General features: G+C 45.0%; 1 protein-coding gene across 7 annotated transcripts in view; it reads left to right on the top strand.

Moving 5' to 3' along the window:
* The window catches only part of FNDC3B (fibronectin type III domain containing 3B), a 561,687-nt gene that overhangs the window by 519,693 nt on the left and 21,835 nt on the right, over positions 1-20,159 (top strand). For all 7 annotated transcript variants that reach the window (XM_085635440.1, XM_085635435.1, XM_085635438.1 and 4 more), the window contains 2 exons: positions 7,171-7,337; positions 13,649-13,776. In XM_085635440.1, coding sequence (XP_085491566.1) covers positions 7,171-7,337; positions 13,649-13,776 — 295 coding nt within the window. The remainder of the gene's footprint in view (positions 1-7,170; positions 7,338-13,648; positions 13,777-20,159) is intronic.

The following is a 20,159-nucleotide window of genomic DNA, read 5'->3' as shown; positions in this document are numbered from 1 at the left end:
TGACCACATAGTAGGTGTCTTCCAGGGCCTAGGCGTTGTCCAATGTCCACTATCGCACATACGTGCGGGTGCAGTCCCATAAAGCCAGTAGATGCACTGGCCCCCAGCTGTGTACGAGTGACAAAGATTCACTATTAACAACAGTAACTAGGAACTGTGCATTCAAAAGAAAGGGGGTCAAAGAAATGAAAAGGAGGAATGTATAGTGTATGCAAACAAACAAGTAGCCCGCAGCCCCCCCTTTTTGTTTTGCGTCCATATGTTGCAGGACTCGCAACTCATGTGCTAAACAGCTTCTGGCTGTTACCCCATATTTTAAGTTTGTGTCGTTTGAGCGTTACAGGCAGTTTGTGTCCAGTTGCAAGGGATCTGCGCGGTGCATATGTCGTTGCTACCCACGGGACGAGGCGGTGCCAGAGTCTGGCATGTCAGAAAGGTCTGCGGTTGGCATGTCCGGGCTGTGTTGTAGTGCAAGGTAGATCGTGTCCCAGTATATGGCAATAGAGACCCTACGCAGTCCTAGTGTCTCCTCGCGCTTAATAGCGAGGCTTTCTGCTTTGGCCCATGCAAGCATTGAATTACGCCAAGCTTGTATGTGCGGGGGGTCTGGTGCTTTCCATCTTTTACTGATCAGTCGTTCGGCCACTATCAGTCCCAGATCTATAAATCTGGACGTGACCTTCGTGCTAGGGGTTTTGTGAAACTTGTGCAATAAGTATGTGGGCCAAGTGAAAGGCAGCTCCCCGTCAGTGCTTTCGTGCAACAGCGTGGCCACGCCTATCCAGTATTCCTCCACCCTGGGGCAGGCCCAAAACATGTGTAGTAGATTGGCCCCTACTTCTCCGCACCTCTGGCATGCTGCATCCTCGCAATTAAAGTATTGATTGATTTTCGCAGGGGTAAGGTATGCTCTGTGGATAATATAAAGTTGTATCTGCCTGAAGTGCATGTTCCTGGGGATGTGTGTGGGGCTCTCAAGCACCCCGGCCCATTCTTTATCTGTGAGTGCCGCGTGAGTTCAGAGTCGGGGGCAAACCAGCGCGTTAAATGCCTCGTCCCATGACCTGTATATATTGAATAGTGAGATGTGTTTGCAGCTCTGTCATGATATCACCTCATTTTGCCGTGAGTGAAGTCACCAGCGCACGGTGAGCGAGGAATTGCCCGGGCAGTAGCCCCTCCTCTTCCACAAGGGTGACATAGGGTGTGAGTGCCCTGTCCTGGTATAGGTCCCCCAGGGTGTGGATGCCTTTGTCATGCCATTCCCTAAGCGTAAGTGCCGTCAGTACTGATTGCCCACTGGGGGTGCCCTCTAAGGGTATCTCTGGTGCATATGGGGTTACGCTGCGTGCCAGAAACAAGCTTCTGCGAAAACATCTGTAGGCCACCACTAGTAGTAGAGGCTTTGGTGGGCGTGGACGTGCTCCTGGGTGAAACAACTGGACTTTGTGCTCCAGAGGGTAGGGTGGCTGCGTAGTTGATGTATCTGCGCAGTTGCGATTCGAGAGCCAACGCGCTATCCACTGCAAATGAGAGGCTACGTAGTAGTATTCGAGACAGGGGGCTGCCAGCCCGCCCTGGTCTGTGGGCAGGTACAGCTTTTTCAGTGTCATCCTATGCCTAGCAGTACCCCAGATGTAATCTCTGAGTTGTCTCTCAAATGCAGTGAAGAAGCAGACAGGGACATACATGGGCAAGTTCGTGAAGTAGTATAGGAGCCGTGGGAGGACAACCATTTTGGCAAAAGCTATCCTGCCCGTCACAGCCAGTGACAGCATGCTCCAGATGCGCAAGTGACACTTGATGGATGTTACCGCCTTCCCGAGGTTCCCGTCATATAGGTCTCGTGATTGGCGGTAAATTTGGAGTTCCAGATAGCGAAACGTATCAGGTGTCCACCGCACTGGGGCCCACCTATTGTGAGTCCGGGATCACCGAGTCCCTCTTTGAAGGGGTAAAGGCAAAATTTACCAGCTTTGACTTTCAGTCCGGAAAGCGCAGCATGCTTCCCAAGTAGCTGGGTTAGCTGGGCAGGAACGCAATCAATGTCCCTAGGATAAATGAGGAGGTCATCTGCGTAGAGAGACACCTGACGAGTGGCATATCCCAGGGGCACCCCGTCTGCCAACTGGGTGTGCAGCACTTCCGCTAATGGTTCCATTGCGAGCGCGAACAGGAGCGGGGACCGAGGGCACCCCTGGCGCGTGCCCCTCTGCACAGGGAGGGAGTCCGAGACATAGGGACCTACCTTGACTCTCACAGTGGGTTCAGTGTAGATGAGGGCGCACCAGGTGAATGAACTCTGAACCTAGGTCAAATTTTGTGAGTACCGCAAACCAGTAAAGCCATTCCAGGGAGTCGAAGGCCTTCTCTAGATGCAACATGAGGCAACCAGCTCTGGGCCACTCCTCCACCGCGTAAGTGGCCACTCGGAAGAAGCGGCGTAGATTGAGAGAGGTGTTGCGCGTTGGCACAAAGCCGTTTTGGTCCGTGTGGACAATCCTGGAACTGCCTGCGCTAGCCTGTCAGACAGCACCTTTGCGAGGATTTTATAATCTGTATTGAGCAGGGCCAGGGGTCGATATGAACCCATGTCCTCCGGATCTCTGCCCGGCTTCAATAAGGAAACCAGATGTGCCTCTCGCATCGAGGGGGAAGTTGCTGCACAGTAGTGCCGTGGCAAATACTGTATCAAGGTGCTGCACCAGTGAGATACGATATGCTTTGTAATATTCGAAGGGCAATCCGTCTGGCCCCGGAGTTTTCCCCGTCGCTAGCGACTGAATAGCTGCACCAATCTCCTCTGGCGATATCTGCTCATTGAGCATTTCGCGATGTTCCTCTGTTACTGTGGGTAGTTGTAAGGGGTCAAGAAAACTCGCTAGCTCCTCTTTGTTGCAGCGACATTGGGGCTGGTAGAGGCGTGTATAGTGTTGCGTCAGGGCCTCATGTATGTCTCGTTGTGTGATCAACAACTGACCTGCAGAGGGGCGCAGCGGCTCTATTGGGGTGTGCACACGTTCCTGCCGGATCAACCAGGCTAAAAGCCTACCTGCCCTATCGGCCGCAGTGTGGGTGCGGATTATGTGTGCGGTGTAATTGTGGCAGCGCAGTTGCTCCATGTAGTCCGCATGTTCAGGGCGCTGCGCCTCTAGTTGTCGCAAATCTCGGCCTACCCCTTCACCTGCGTTTTCATAGCATATCAGCTGGGTTTCAATACGTGCGAGGGAGTCAGACAATTGTTTGCGTATATTCCATGTTGCCCCTACACAAAAGCCCCTGATTGTCACCTTAAACGCCTCCCATTCGACAAGCGCATCGCTTGTTTTGTCCCCTCATTCAACTCAAAATATTGCAGATTCAATGTCCCAAGCGATGACCTGAAAGCAGGGTCTTCCAGAGCTTGCGGCTGTAGGTGCCACGTGGGGACAGGGGGACGGTGTGGCTCCCAGCGCAGTTGTAACAGGGGGTTATGATCGGAATGGGTCCGCCCTAGATATTTCGCATGCTGAATCAGCGGGAGCAGCGCTGGCGAGGTCACTAACCTGTCAAGGTGTACATGAAGTCCGTGTACCGCTGAGTAGTTAGAATATACGCGAGCAGCAGGATTTAAAAGCCACCACACATCTTGCAGAGCCCAGTGTGTCAGACAATCAGAGAGGGCCTGCGCATTGGATTTCGAGAGGGTTCTGTTAAGGGGTGGGAACGACCTATCTAAGTCCACATCCAATACCGAGTTAAAATCCCCCCCTAGGAGCCAGGGTATCCCATTCCATCAGGCCATTACTGAAGAGATGCAGTGAGATAGGAGGCCTTATCTGAAATGGGGGCATAAAGGGAGCCCAAAAGTATCTCTTGACCATTCAGGCACCCTTTCACGAACGTGTACCTTCCATCTGCGTTGCTGGTGCTGTCTGCACTAATAAACGGGATGCCCGCATGGACCTATATCAGTGTGCCACGCACGCTCGCGGAGTATGTGGTGCCGAATATTTGGCCTCTCCATCTTTTACGCAAGCGTTCCAAATCAGGTTTGGACATGTGTGTTTCCTGGAGCATCACTATTCCGGCCCTCCAGCGTTGCAAGTTTGAAAAGACAGAATGCTGGGCCATCTGCAGTAGCGCGTTTCTGGCTGGCCGCTGTGGGAGGTCTCCAGGAGCAAAACCGAGGATCAGGCTCCCGCCTCACCACGTGGGCAGGCCGTCTAGGGGTAGACACCGACCATAGCAGTCGCTACACGGCGCAGGCACCTCAACGCATGGCGTTCTGTGGCAGCCAAAAGAACTCCAATGGGGCGGGCCATGCGTCTTCGTTAGGGCGTCACAGCAGGCAGGCAGTCCTCCACGAGTGCGGACGTGAGACGCGGCGTCCCCCCGCCCGCTGGCACCACCACCGCGATGTTTAGAGCAGGCGCTTTACTGCCTGCAGGCACAGCGAGGAGGAGGCGGGCCACACACCTCCCAGTACAGACCCCAATCTCGTCTCTGCTCGGTGCATCTACAGGAAGGTCCTTTCGGAGTCGAATCCGAGGTGTGGTGTCGCCCTGCCCCCTATCCCGGCAGCCTCGGGCACTGGAGCAGCGTCCATAGCGGTTGACTGCAGGGCGGGCTTTTGGGCCCTCCTTGGCGTGGACTGCGCCCGGCTGAGTCGCTGATGTCGGTACAGGCCACAGGGCTCAACAGGTGGGCGGCAAGAAGGAGACTCACCGGGACGCCGCTGAGCAGTTGCAAAAGCGTGCCGGCAGGGGGGGCCGCAGGCGCTGTCCTTAAGCCCACGGCACGGCCACAGGGATCACAGCAGGCTCGACAGCAGGCCCGCAGCAACCAGGCCTCGGCTCCACCTCAGGGTCCCTGGCGAGTAGGCGTCAGGTTGCCAGCCCGCAATTCCACGGCTTTCCCTCATTTGCGGCAGGAGCCAGAGGCATCAGCGGGAGCAGCAGGTCAGTGCCGGGCCACTCCGTGTTGTCAGCAGCGTGGATGCCTCGGATTCAGGATCTCAGACAGGAAAATAGAGGGATGGCCTGCAGAGCACTAGCAAGTTGCGTCCGCCATGTTAGCTTGTTAGCCACGCCTCCCATGTAGGAAGCCCATTTATAAGGTACACACCACCCTTAAATTACCTATTGGAAAGCAGCAATTCATCTATGCATTGGATCACAGGATGTCTTCTTCCCATTGACTTTTGCTGCAAATGTTGTATATTTGTTTCTTCTCCTATTGGCAGAGCAGAGGTCTTGAGGGGCGGTTCAAGCCCATCAGTGTTATTTCCAAGAGACCAGAAAGGGACTTTTGTATGCCCTACACGTTAAACAATTTGTAGAACATTTTTAGATATGCCAACTAGATCACACATTGAGCACTAAGGGCCTGATTAAGAGTTTGGCAGACGGGTTACTCCATCACAAACGTGACGGATATCCCGTCTGCTATATTGCGAGTTCCATTATATCCAATAGAACATAATAGAACTCGTAATATAGCGTACGGGACATCCGTAACGTTTGTGATGGAGCAACCCATCCGCCAAACTCGTACCCAGGCCCTAAGCATCACTCCAGTGGACTCTCTATGGAAATATAACTTACTTAGACTTGGATGAAGCGTTTTCATATATTGAGCATTGCTGCCTATTTTCCCATCAGGCAGTCATTAAGAACACTTTATTGAAGCACAAGCCTAAGGATTCATAAGTTAAATAGGTTTTTAGCCACCAAGGTAAATTGCAGCTCCAAAATTACAATTGATGTCTTCATAACAGTGATAATGATGTGGTGCATTTAAGCCTCACTGCAATGTAGAGATGTTGAAGCCAGATTACTCATGGTTGAAACTGTTTATCCTTCTTTGGTATACACTAAATAATTCTTTTAAAAATAGCCTGGGCAACCGCTTTTTTCAGGAGCCAACCACCGGAGCTGCCTTTTGAATGAAGTACCACTGAAGAGGATCAGTGTTAGAAGTGCTAAAAAACCAGATGATTCATCAACTTGTCAGGTAGCAAATCTTACAAATCGATCTGGCTTTCTTAGAATCAGCAAAGTGTCACTAGAATAGAATTCATGCCAACCGGTAGTTATGCTCAGATGGTTCTTCAAGATTCTACGTGCCGTACGTCCTAGAGTGGATCAGTGTGCACTTACGGCGCATGATTTTTAACAAATGACCATGGCCAGTTCCTCGTAGCTGCAAAGGCGGAATACAGTGCAAAGGTCTGCAGTTCCTTTCTTCATCTTCTTGGTAGATGGAGTGGTCCTCGACTTATTTTTACATGTTTTTTCCACACGCAGGTCTGGGTGCAGCTTTCCTTCTTAATCATTTGGTTTGGAAGAATTGAGCATAAGCATTCAGATGAACTGCTAACTTCGTTAGTCTGAAGACTGGCAGTAGGTGGGAGACATAAGGAAAAGTTTAATATTTGAATGTGACTACTGACCTACGCATGTACATGTTTGCTCCATGGGCTGTATCATCTTTGGTTGTATCATGTCTTCACAGTCTCAATCATTCATGTATCATTATTTCATCAGTATATGATCATCCCTGGACAAATGTTCTCATGCATTACTATGTTATGTTGTTAAGCACCTCTAGAGGAATGGAATCCAGCACAATGAACAAAATAAATGAAGAAGTTATGTTGTTGTCTTTGGATGACTTTAACTAAGTGAGATGTCAGTAAGCCACAAATGTTATTTATGTATACATTCCCTTCAATGTTGTGGAATTTAAAGATTTTAAGGTATGGCTGGATTCCTACAGTCCCACCCCTATAGGATAATACCTATTCCATCAATGAGAAATCTTAGCAGCAACGTCATATACAAGTTAAGGAACATGGCAAACACGAGCATTCCTTGAGCCCCTCTACAGACGAGTGATGAGGAGCTTTGATTTTCTTTCTATAGACCAGACAGGGCCAGTGACCCACCCATCTGCTATTGCACATTTCAGTGAAAGGCCTTCCTGGACATCTTATCAGTTGCATCTTGAGTGACGTCTGCCAAGACCTCCAATTTCAATACAGCTGTTGACTCCAGAAATCCCTGCACTGCTCTACTTTTTGTTAACAAGTAATTAAATGGTTGCAATGTTTTCCTATTTTACAGCCAACCTGTAGTACATGTGCACTGACTTGCTTTGTTCTGATCCAGCTATTTTCCTTTTCCCTAGGTTTATCCCAATTTACAGAGGACCAAGTCACACCTACAAGGTACAAAGGTTGACGGAGTCCACCGACTACAGCTTTAGAATACAAGCTCAAAATGATGCTGGAGAGGGGCCTTTCTCAGACATCTGTACCTTCTGCACAACCAAAGCCATTCCACCAGCAATCAAAGGTAATTACCAACCTATTATTGGCTTTAGAGGTTGCATGTCACTACGCTGTATCCACTACATGTTGGGTCGCTAAATTGCATCAGCTGCATGGTAGGCCTCTGTGTTAAATCTACTACATATGGTAGGTCAGTACTTTAAATCCACTCTATGGTTGATCACTACATCTGATACACTACACGGTGATTCATTACATTGGATCCACTTCACAGTAATTCATTACATTGGATCCACTACATTATCTGTCATTACATTAAATTCCCTACTTCCTCATTTACTGCCTCTGATCCATTACATCATGGGTCATTACATTGTCTTGACGTTGGGGGAGGGGGGGGAGGAGTACCCTTCATCAACCCATAACTGATTTACTCTACTTAATCTTTTCTTTTTAATTAATGAAACCCTAAGTGTAGCCCATTTTATCACATACCTTCGGATGATGTAACTACTCAGTGTAGTGGACATGCAGGGTACAACACTTTATTACCTGCCATATTGGATATTCAGTATGACTTAGCTTGATAAAACACTCACCTGCGCCGACCGCGGCTGAGTATACCCTTGGTGAAACTAACAGCGGTGGGGCCACGTGGGGGGGGGGGGGGATTTTGAGGGGTGACACCACTGTTACCTGCACGGGCCGCAGCTGGGTATACTGCTGCAATGCTGTGGTAACAGCCTAATGCATTGTGCGGGTTGTCTTAGTTCATTTCGGTTAGCACAAGTCAACGAGCACACCTGGCAAAAATTATTTATACTATAAAATCTCAGGACTGGGCATTGCATGCGTGGAGACCGGGTCATCTATTAATCGTAGCTATGACTTTGGAGAATGGAAAGCGAGTCTTGTGTTGGTAGTCCCTTTGTCATTTATGTGTTCTCAAAAGCAAAGGCTTGTGGCTCTGGTATGCGTTTCCTCTACAGCAGAAAATTGTTTTGTCTGCTCTTGCTTTTTACTGTTAAATTGATCACTTGGAAATATTTTCCTATTTTGACATTAATGTACCTTCTGCACCTAATTGTTAAACAATAAGCGGTATTCCGTGTGCTGGCATGAATAGGTTTTTTTCTTCAGTGCTTTGTGCAATGCTTTCGGAGAATGATAGCAATGCTCTGTGCATTCAACTCACAGTTGTGACGTTAAATCAATACAATAAGATGGTCTTTGTGGCATCTTCACAGGACACTGTTGATTCCATTGTCGCAATTCTAGTTTTGTGGCTATGTAGTCTGTGCTGCTCAGTAAATGGATTTTCCTGAGATTATTTGATGTCTATCTCCTTCCCAAAGCTGATGCCCTCAGTTTCTTCTCAGCTTCTTCCCAGTGTGATGCTTTGAGGTGACCCCATTCTTTTCTCGGCTGTGCAGATTAACTCTGCTGGAAAATGGAAAATCAATGTGGTTCGTTTTCTGTTCTCTTGGCGGTAATGACAGGATTTCGTCCAACAGCAGATATAGAAACCTGCTGTTGATCAAAGAATTTCTTGACAATCACGAACAGCAAATAACCCTCCAACAAAAGACAAGAGAAGTGTGTGCTAGCCTTGGGTCTCATTAATGAGACGGAGGGCCAGACTGGGAACTAAATTCTGCCTGGCAAAAATGTCCAATCAAACACCACTCCTTTCCTCTTTTTCCAATCACCCTCACTCTTTCTCTGTAGGTATCACTCACTCTGTTTTTCTCTGCCTTTTCTCTATCTTGCTGTCTTGCCCTCCTACGCCACCGTTGTGCTTGCTGGCAAAACCCACAGGAGATGCGGAGAAAGACTCTGGTGGCGGCCATTGAGCTGCAAGGACCGCCCACCAATATAAAATGTGTTTACTTAATCAAATATAATTAAAAGAAGGTCAGACCTCTTCCTTCATGATGCAGCTAATGCTGGAACACCATTAGGGACTTCCAGATACTGTGGTTCCCCTTTTCCCACTGTGTTTGCTTCCTAAAGTTAGGGACTGCAACATGGCCAAGAATCCACTAAGGAACCCAAAAAAAGTTTGACACTCGACTCCACAAAAGCTTGTGACATGCCTGTCTCTTACATTGAGGACATGTTCTATTATTAAGATACATTTAAAGGACATATATGGTCCAGCTGTATTGTAGATTGTCGGTTTGTGATTACCAAGTACTGTTGTTACTTCCATCAAGGCTAATTACACTAACAGCAAACGAAATCAGTTAATTTATTTACATGCTTTACTACAATCTACTATTTGCTTTCCGGGTTCATTGTAGAAAACATATACTCGTCTACATCCTGTGTTTGACTTAAATGTTTTAAATTGCAATGTATCTTATAATTATAATTGTTGATGAAAATACCTTTTTTGCTTAATTTTACATTTGAGAAATGTTCATATAACCTAGGCAGACATCCACCCCTTTGTTTGTATTGTCGCTCTTAAAGATAAAGGGCCATAGACACAGAATGGGTCCCTTTGATACATACGGCCCAAAGACTCACTGCTGATATCTGCTATGATCTACATGCCAGGAATTTGAACCTTGGCAAGGCCAGCTAAGTCTTCCAGCCACCTGAGGTCAGGAACTTGAGTAATATTACATTTGGTGATAGATACACCATATATATATATACAGCAAATAAAGATGACAGACAGGTGATATACAGCTTTATATCAGAAGCAAGCTTGCTCATCAAAAATAATACATTTACAGTCAATCAAGGAAAATACAAATTCTGGGTGAAAGAAAATCAAAAAAAATACAAATAACACGCCAAATATTTTGTTCAGTCATGGTGGGTCAGCCATCTATCCTCAGCAGTTTATGCTTCATCTCCTCCCGGTAATAGAAGGACACATTTTACATGGCATTTTTTCACAACACAAACCTGCCTAGGGTAGACTTTGTTGCTTTTGGTAGATATATTTCAATATGTACCTTTCTATGAATCGGGTTCCAGAAAATTCAGTTGGCTTTAGGAGTAGCAAATTACGTACTCATGACAAAGATTTCTAAGATGAACATAATTAGTACACTTACTACTTTATTTTGTTTGCTGCCAAGACAATTTGTGTCCGATTTAAAAACAAAAAAATATATTTAAGGGGCCCATTAAAGTGGATTGTGTTTAAAATATAAAATGTGTAAACACCTGCAGTCATTTTATATATTTTTTAAAGGCAGGTCAATCCACAACCATATATTATATGTCACAGCTGTCACTGTCTGTTTTTGGTGGATATCTTTAAATGTAGCAGTTATAATTTCTTTGTTAACATCTTGTATTTCTCTCTAAAAACAACTGGCCATGTTAACAGGCCTTTCAAAATCCAGCTTTATATTTCCTTACTAGAAAACACATTTGACTCATATTCCATAAACTTTACCACCAAACTGGATAAGTAGCAAAGTTAATCTTCTGGGCAATACAGGTGGCCATAGATGAATTACTAAAAAGCCAACTCTACTCCCAAAGACCGTAGAAGAGACAGAGAGGCCGCTTGTACTGTTGATTGTTGGCTCTCCAGGGTAGCACTGGGTGTAACAAGTCTGTTCAGGAGGCGAGTGATGCCAGACGCAATGGATGGCTCCTGGGAATCCCATCTGTGACCCCCAACTTGGCCCGTAAAGTTCTGGTTTAGTATTTTTGATGATTTTCTGCTTACTACAGCTGTTCTGCCATTGTAAATCCAATGGCAGCACACGTACAGGCAAGGGCCGAGACTATATTTCCATATGGTATGTGACCAGCCGGGTAGAACAAGACACTGTTTGAAGTAGGTGGTTACTGGGAGCCTGCCACCATGTGTGTGATATGGGGAATGCTATTCAGGTATGTGCCACTATGCCAATATCCTTGTTCAACTTGAATATACGAAAAAGCAAAGATTGTGGAATTAAGAAGATGGCAGCCCGATCTCCAAGTTGAAGGAGAAAAAGTTTCTACTTTGAGTAAGAAACACCTGTCCTTATTTCTGTAGAACCAAGAGGAAATGAAATGAAGATTAAATCAATGCAATATGTGGGTATCCACAAGCATAAATGATGCATTGAAATTTCAGCTCAATAATAAGTTAACCTAATTGGTATATTCCCCAAAAGTAGTTTTTGTTTGGATTTTTATGAGTTTCTTTAAAACAGCAAACAACATCATGTCACAAGCACTTGGGAAAAACACCTGTAGATCTTAATAATACATAAAGTAATATCTTCAAAACTACTCAAAATAATGGCATTCCTATTCATATCCTTGTAGGCTAAACAGCGGCCAATGAGCCCCACCCAAGGGCAAAGTTTTTCTGCCACAATTTAAATTTCTTAAGACACCCTCCACTTTCAAATACACTCTTTCGGATGGCATGCACAAGTCCAATGAATACATCGTATCATGTGTCCATATCACGTGTCTTTCTACTGCCACTCCTTGGCTATATCCCATCGACTTATCACCTGTCCCAAGGCATACCGGATCAGTTTGTGTCTGGGCTGGCTAAGGACCCCTCATATGGCCAGAATTACTACTCAAGGTGTCAGAATTACCCCCCGTCCAAGGAAAATAGGCAGAATATTATCACATTTGCTTCAGAATATTTGAAGTTCTTGGCATCCCCATGTAATCTGGAAGAATTGCCATTTCCTCCTTTTACAGTAAATGCAGGTTGAATCCAGTGTCAGTCCCATAATGCAAAATGTGGCCCTGTTTTAGAATGCTTTGTGCAGTGTTTTAAACTGTGACAGCCTAATTTCAGGAAGCAAGTGTGAACCTTCGCCCAATACACTTCTTTGAGTTTCTGAAGTTCATACCAAAGTTTTTCCCCAAGTTGTTCAGAATATTCTACCTAACATAGCACACTTAATCACTCCTTCAGTAAGCAGCCTGGCTTCTATTTGAGATTAAGCCGACAAACCACACCAATCATTATCATATTTTTCAATGCATGCCAGATGTTGAAATGTGAATAAGAAACCTTCCCGATGCATAACTTGTTTTTCTTTAACAGGTATATGGATTTCCCTTGCACAGCACATAAAGTGTGTTTCTGCTTTCGAAGAGATATCAGTACCACTGCTTTATTAGCGCAGCAGTATTTTTTTTAGTCTTTCGCACACCCTCCGCTTTGCTACCTCCAGCTTATACATTGCTTCCTCCTCAACTCCCTGGCTTTTTATTATTTGTTTTCTATCCTGAACTTCCTCCACCTCAAGTTTTCTTGTTGCTCCCCTACCCTCATTGCTTCCCTCCTCCTGTGTTGACTTTTCCCCCAAGCTCTCCATTGCTCCCATCACCGCTCGCTTTGCCATCTTTAAAAAAATCACTTCTTTTTAATTTCTTGGGGCGGGGCAGGCAGCGGCCATTTAGTGTTCAGGCTGCTCCTTTTGTTATTTAGGTCTCCAAGTTTGGCATCTTACAACTTGGAATGGTAAATATAAAAAAACAAAATGGCGGCTACATCACACCATATTGGCTAAGTGTGATAATGCATGCATGCATCATTAGGACCACCGTAGTGTTGTGACGCATATCCACATTTAAGTGCAAGTCATCACATTTTTGTTTTCTCTTGCTATAGCTAAATAGCATTGCAAAGACAATATGTTGAAAAGATGTGAACCATTCACTTTGCCAAAGCTTGTATGAACTGCTTTTGGTCCCCTTTTTTGTCAAAGTTATTGGCTATTCCACTAATACCATTCTACTATTGTCGCAGTGTCCCTTGTTGTAACATTCAATTATTTACTCACTTTAAATCCAAAGGGTTCCATTAGAAATAGATTCTGAAATGCACCCTCTAATTCCCATTTTCCTTCCGCACAAGCATGTTATCCCTCTTTTTCCAATTTAAACTTCACATAGTCTGCCTTGAAGTTTGAAGGGAAAAGTAGTTGGTTTTCTATTTTTTTTTTTTTTTTGCTTAAAGTCTTTGTGTGATTTCACTCATGTCAAACCTTGTGGATAATGGCGGTATTTGCATAGACATTTAGCTCTAAGGTGGTAGTTCTTCAACCTATATTTGCAATTTGTGTAGTTCTGTTGGGATGGTTGGAAAAACTGTGTTTTTCTGCCTACACAATCTGCAAATTTACAGACCAGATTTGCAGATGCGCCAGTCAGCCTTTTGGCAGCAGTTGATTGGCATGTTTCAGGGCAGAGAATTTTACTGATCAGACACACCAGATTTGGACCCAAAACATCAACCAGCTTGTTTTTGTAAAATGCATTTGTGAGCGCCTTTTCCTTGTAACTTGTGCCTGGTTATGTTTAGTCTGTTAGAGCAGGCATAAATTATTTGTTTAGTAATGTCAGTATTCTATATATCAACATTTGCATACATTGTTATTACAGCACCTCGAGTCACACAGTTAGAAGGAACATCCTGTGAAATCACCTGGGAGACTGTGCCACCCATGAAGGGGGATCCTGTTGGATATATTCTTCAGGTACTCGTCGGTAGAGAGTCAGAATATAAACAGGTAAGATTGGTGACTATATGTTGTATTGCTCTATTGTTGAGTTTATGTAGTAGTTTGGGACTCAATGACTTTACATTTTTCAGTACCCACTTACACATCAACGGGCACCTATTTATGTTGGCAGCATTCAGTGTCTTACAACAGAGCACAATAGGTTATCAATGTGGTTTGACTTAAATATTTGATTCCTCTAAAATTCGTCTGCAGTGCCAGATCAATAAAAACAATTTATAATTTGAGCAGCCTCTTAAATGGGATGTCTTAGAGGGTCCTTTAGCACAAGTGCCATCTATTAGACATAGATACTCTGGTGTGAGATTTGAACATTGTTGTAGGGTCGCAATCACATTTATTCCTTTAATTATTTGGAACTTTGTGAATAGTTTGCATATGCACTTTTCAGCTAAATCTCATTCCAGCAATTCAAAGTCCCAAACAATAAATGGGAGAATTTATTTTGTGTGAAAAATGTGCAGTCCAAATAATTGGATGTGCCGTTCTCACTCAACCAGTAAACTGGCGTGCAACCCAAATTATCAGTCACATAAGCATCAACATTAAAAAAAAAAAATGTTAATTTTTCTAAGAAGTTGAGAATTACACAAATCTATAAAACATATTCTGTCAAAATGTGAACAAAACACACACCTCAGGTTGATAAGAACACTAGTTTAGCCTCTCAGATTTTCACTATGTATGCTGACATTCAGGTGAAGCATTGTCCAAATGGAAACCTGGAATATCAGCGCTAAGGTTATCATCCACCAATTTGTGTTAGGACCTGTACTGTAGAGATTTGCGCCGTTTAAGAGCGATAGATTTCAGAATATGGAAGCACACCAATATCTTTGGATCCATAAGATGTTTTTCCAGCTCATACATAGAGAGAACTTCCTCAAACCTCAAGTTGACAAAATCTTGCCAGGCATTGTTATGCAATGTACACAAGACCTACAAGACAGCCTGGATGTCACTGGTATTTAAGAAAACTCATGTGACTATTGCTATGGATAGCTGTAGGCCGATGTGCATTTTACGTGACCTGGCCAAACTAAAGTAGCCTATTTTTGATAAACAACATCACGGATACATATAGAATTATTAAATTGAAGGCAATTAACATCTTTACAGCCATCTCCGATGCCATATGATCATGGAGCCTCAACACTCTGCTAGAAATGAGCATTGCACACATTTTTGGAAGAACTAGCATGGGAAGCAAATAGTTGTAGCCCATTACCAATGAGCAGCACTCCAGTACTGTGACAGTAATCTTCTGCACCTAAGAACGTAGCTTCAGGAGGAATTGACAGAAAGAGTAAGGAAGGGGGCACAGAAATACTTTACCAAATCAGTCAAATTTAACCTATTGATCAGTGGGGGAATAATAGATGTCACAACCAGATTCCCTCACATCTGAGGTCGGCCTAGCGAGGAGTGGATCCCACGGGAGGGCTAGGCATGGGCAATGAGCCAAGCTTAATCTGAGCCCGACCTCTGGAGTCCTACTGCTGCCTGAAAAAGCAGGAACTTGAGGCGGCTTACCTGGTGGTGCCTGGTGATATTGTATGGTCCCCGCGGATAACAGTGAGTGGCGGTGGTAGCCACTTTGATTGGGTGCCACATGGTGAGGTCACCAGCGACAGGGGTGGGTCCCTCTGCAGACCTTAGCACCGCCACAAGGCCTTGCTGGGCTTGTGTGGGTGCCCCTGTATCTCAAGAAGCAATGGTGGATTGACTTTCCTTATCAGATCCTGCTAGTCATTCCCGGAGGCTCAAGCAGGGGACTAATCCCCAGCTGAGGGCATGTGATCCAGGGCCTAAGTGTCTCACTGGATACCCCAGTTAAACGTGATGTGTAATAGAGGGCCCTCATTCAGAATACCACTTCAGACGAAGAGATGGGCAAGGAGAGAGAGGTGAGGAGCGACAAATACAGGCAGAGCTTCTCTGTTGGGACTTGGACCGTCCCAGAAGACTGGGCTACTGAGCTTAGACCCACTATAGCAGTCTATGAGGGAAAGCTTGGGCTGTAAGGAGCACATAGTAATTGACCCATCCGGGTGAGCAACAAATGAGGAAGTGTTAAACTGTGTTGGCTTAGTGGAAAGGATGCCTGCAGCCCCGGGGATCACACAGTCCCATACTCATTTACTCACTTGTTCCTCCACCTGTAGAGGTTTGGCAAAGGGGTTTGCAGAGGGTCTAATGCACTACAAAGCACATCCTGTAACCCCACCGCATGTTCGGGTCAAAACCAAGCCAAGAGCAGGCCCAGAAAAGGCTTGGCTGGGTCACCCTGTTTGGCCCCTCAGTTACGACAAGCACTATATATGGCTAAAAGAAAGCTTCTAGGGGGACAGCTAGATGAGCCAAGGCATACAGTGATTGAAGGTTTGACAAGGAACTCTCAACTTCATTTGCAAAATGTAGACTCTGGGTCTGAACCTAGTAACAGAAAGATCGTCAGCTTGAAGGCAAGTGGGCCATCTACAGGCTTCTCTGCGGTTAATCTCCCCCTCAGCTTGCCCAATGTGATCATTTTAACTGATGATCATCTGTACAACTATAAACAAAGTTTTTCATTTGCTGAGACATTCAGTCAAATTTAAGAACTATGGTTATAGTGACATTTTAATGGTCAGGAGAGTGGTTTGGGTTGACCATCTACAAAAGGAATTTCCTGGTGATTGCGTGAGTTAATTTAATTCGCTGTAAGGTGACTGCCTGTCTTTTGGACTCGATCAGCACAGGCCTTTTGACCCAGTCCTCAATCAAGCTACTTTTATTGGGGTTTTTCTATAGACATCTGAGTCCCATAGTCAAGTACCCTGGCTCACAGCCTTGCATCCATAAACCAGGAGGGCAGGCCCCGTCAGCAGACTCGTTAGCTTGGATCCCTACCTTCAACTGTTTCATCCCTTTTATTAATGCAACATACTGGGATTGGCATATGGGGACCAGGCACCATAATTTGTAAGGTACTAATATTATAGCTGGGTACCTGAAATGTGGCAGGTATACCAACCAAATTAACTAAGCCCGATTGGCTGGCTATCATCTCAAGATTCTAGATTATCTTTCTGATGGAGACGTGGGCCCAAGATACTTTCATTGCAAAAGGGCTTTTTTTTACATACATTACTCCTGCCCAATCCTCTAGAGCTGGACAGGCTAAAGGTGGCCTGGCAAACCTGGTGTCTACACTTCTTGCACTGAAACTATAGTGGATTATTACCGATTCCCCATATTTTCATTTGCTATTCTAGGAAATTCTTCAGGTATAGATTTAATGCTTATCAACTACTACAACAATCATTGTGATAAAAGCAGTGTAGGTGTATTAAGTGACTTGATGTAGCCTATGGGAAACATATTGTCCCTATCAATCATAAGATATTTCTTGTTTGGGCAGAAGATGTTCACAATCGCCTATGTAACTATGATTCAAAGACAGATTGTGGTTTTGAAGATGACATGGCAAAAAGGCAAACTAATTTCTTACACTTACCATAAGGAGATGCTTAAATGCCATACTTTATTGTGCTAAACTTAGACTCGCAAGCGACTTCAGCTCTAATGTCCAGCAGAACATACTGACCTTCATAGGAAGAGGTGTGGCAAGCATTATCAATCGCATATTAATCGTAGGGAAATTAAAATCAATCTTAATAGATTTTAAAGTTACTTTTGTATGTCTCGAGGCCCCAATATAGTGCAAGTACAGTTTATCCTGGAATTTCCGATAATAAATAATCTAAGAGCAACTAGGCAAAATGGAGATCGCCTAAAATGGTCTGTGATTGACCCTAAGAAATAGTTGTCCAACTTGGTCTCATAGAATAATGGATGTTTTAAGAACTGCCTAGTCAGAGAGAGTTCCACAAGAGAGGTGGTAGTATCATTTGAAACTATATGTTCAGCTATTAATGCAAAATTGACTAAATCTATTGCTCCAATAGACCATATGATAAGGGCTGGTTTGATGAAACATGTAGGAAAGCTTATTCATACTTAAAACTGGAACTAAATGTTCATCTGAAAGATCTGCAGACTGCAGTATAAATATGCTTTAAAAATGTGAGATCACTATTAGGGAAGAGGCGTGGGAAAATCTGCGTAAAGCTTGTATCTTAAAAGATTCAAGCTTATTATGGTCTATATGTAATTCCCCATATTTCAGAGGGGAAAATTATTCGTCCCTAGATCATTGGATTGGCCACTCTCAGACAATGAAGTTGGGGGAGAACCTACTGATGGTCAGTTTGCCCAGGCTCCCAATGAATTTAATATACATTTCGGTCTGGGATAAATTCAGTTAGGTCTGAGCACATGTCAAATGGGGAGAGCAATGGGGCCAGATGGTGTACCTGCTGATTTGTACAAAGATACCTAGGAACTGTGGACCCCATTATTGACTAATTTGTTTCATGCTGTCATGAGGGGTGGGCTGCCATCAGCTTGGTCAAAAACAACGATTGCCCCTGTTTTTGAAAAGGGAGACAGATGTGATCCTCACTGCTATTGTCCGATATCATTGATTGATGGCTCACTGAACAAATTGGGAAGAGTATTGTTGGAGTGACTGCAATGTTAGGCTAATGAGTATTTTATCACTTCTGACTTGCAGTATGGTTTTAGGAAGGGTCTGGTCACTTCAGAACAATGTCTTAACCTGGAGCTACTTGTGACAGGCTTTCAGGGAACTTAGTAGTGCATTTTTAGTGCCAGTGTAGTGCATTAGACTGTGCTAATCACATACAACTCTGACAGATTATGCATTCCATGGGGGCTGACCTGCAGATTATACACCTTTTAAGTCAACTTTATCAAAATGTTATACCCAGGGACCGCTTTGGGCCAGGAGACGAGTGTATCAGGGCTTTTAATTTGCAGAAGGAATTCAACCAAGGGTGTGTCTTGGCCCCATTTGTATTTACTTTGTATGTAAATGGTCTTGAACAAGCTCTATTGTACATTTCTAATGACTTGCTCAAGATTGGCTCCCGATCTATTAAATGCAGACGATGCAGTCCTTTTGGCCCATACTGCTAATGGGCTTCAGCAGTTGCTTGATTCATATACTACGTACTTGGATAATTTGAAACTAAATTTTAGTCTAGGAAAGACCTATGTTATGTTTTCTGGGAAAGAAAACCGTAAAGTGAGACAATTTGTTGTTAAAAATACTGTGATGTCGAAGTTCCCTACTTTTTCACACCTCTAAGTCCTATTTGATAACCAGGGAAAGTGGAACCCCCCCCCCCAAATACGGTTAAAGGCACCACAACTAACGAAGGCACCCACCACTGTATTTTGGTTTGCTTCAGTACTGGACTCCAGGCCAATCAGGGAAATGCTTACAGTCTATAATAGCAGAAGCATCTTGGCCGCCTACTATGGTTCTAGTATTTGGGGTTATGCGATGGTATAGCTTTACAATGGGCAGAGAGTAACATTTTAGAAGGTTTTTAGTAGTTCCTCAAGCTAACCCAGCTTACCTAGCAATCATTCAATAATGCTATTATACAATTTTTGATAACAAATCATACAAGGCGTATCCATTTGGAGATAAGTCTCCATCCCCAGAACAGATTTACCCAGGACATATTCAAACTACGTGTTCGAGGCATATGAGCTGCAGATTGTACACTTAGCATAGATCGCCATCTGGTGTTGGGCCCGGATGTTTGCAGTTTGTTTTTCTTCTTGGACAGTCTTTGGAAGTCACGAGTTTGGTGACTCCTCCTTCGGTCCGTACTGCGCATGGGCTTCGGCTCCATCCTCAGATTGTTTTTTTCCGCCATCGGGCTCGGATGTGATACTTCGTGCTCCGGCTTCGAACTTCTACGGTTCCAGCCTCGACGGAAAATCCTCGTATCTTCGAGTTTCTTCATCATCTTCATCTCTCGAAGCGGCACTTTTCTCCATCCCGTACATCGGCACAGGCCTTCGGGCCCTCCTCGACTCCGGTCCCGGCCGATGGAAAGGACTCCGTTCAAAAAGTGCCCAAAATGTGGGTCTAAATTTCCCCACACCGACCTCCATCAGGTGTGTAATCTTTGCCTCTCTCCAGAACACGAGGCCAGAGATTGCCCCGCCTGTAAGTCTTTTCGATCGAAGAAAACCATCCGGGATCGAAAAGCTCGACGCACGATGGCGCACTCATCGTCTGCAGCTCCACCGGACATCTTCGGAGACGGCGCCGAAGCTTCGGGGCAAACACACACCGAGCAGGAAGAAGACGTCGTCAGCGCTTCCGAAGCCGACGACTCCGACGTGGAGGACATCACACCGGCGCAGCGGGCCATGAGTACTGTGCCCCCTCCCACCCCCGCGCCCAAAACCAAAGAGACTCAGGTTACTCCCTCGCCTGCCGGCCT

Source organism: Triturus cristatus, chromosome 11 (assembly GCF_964204655.1).
Source record: "Triturus cristatus chromosome 11, aTriCri1.1, whole genome shotgun sequence".
Classification (NCBI taxonomy): Eukaryota; Metazoa; Chordata; class Amphibia; order Caudata; family Salamandridae; genus Triturus; species Triturus cristatus.
This window is presented reverse-complemented; position numbering and strand designations above follow the sequence as displayed.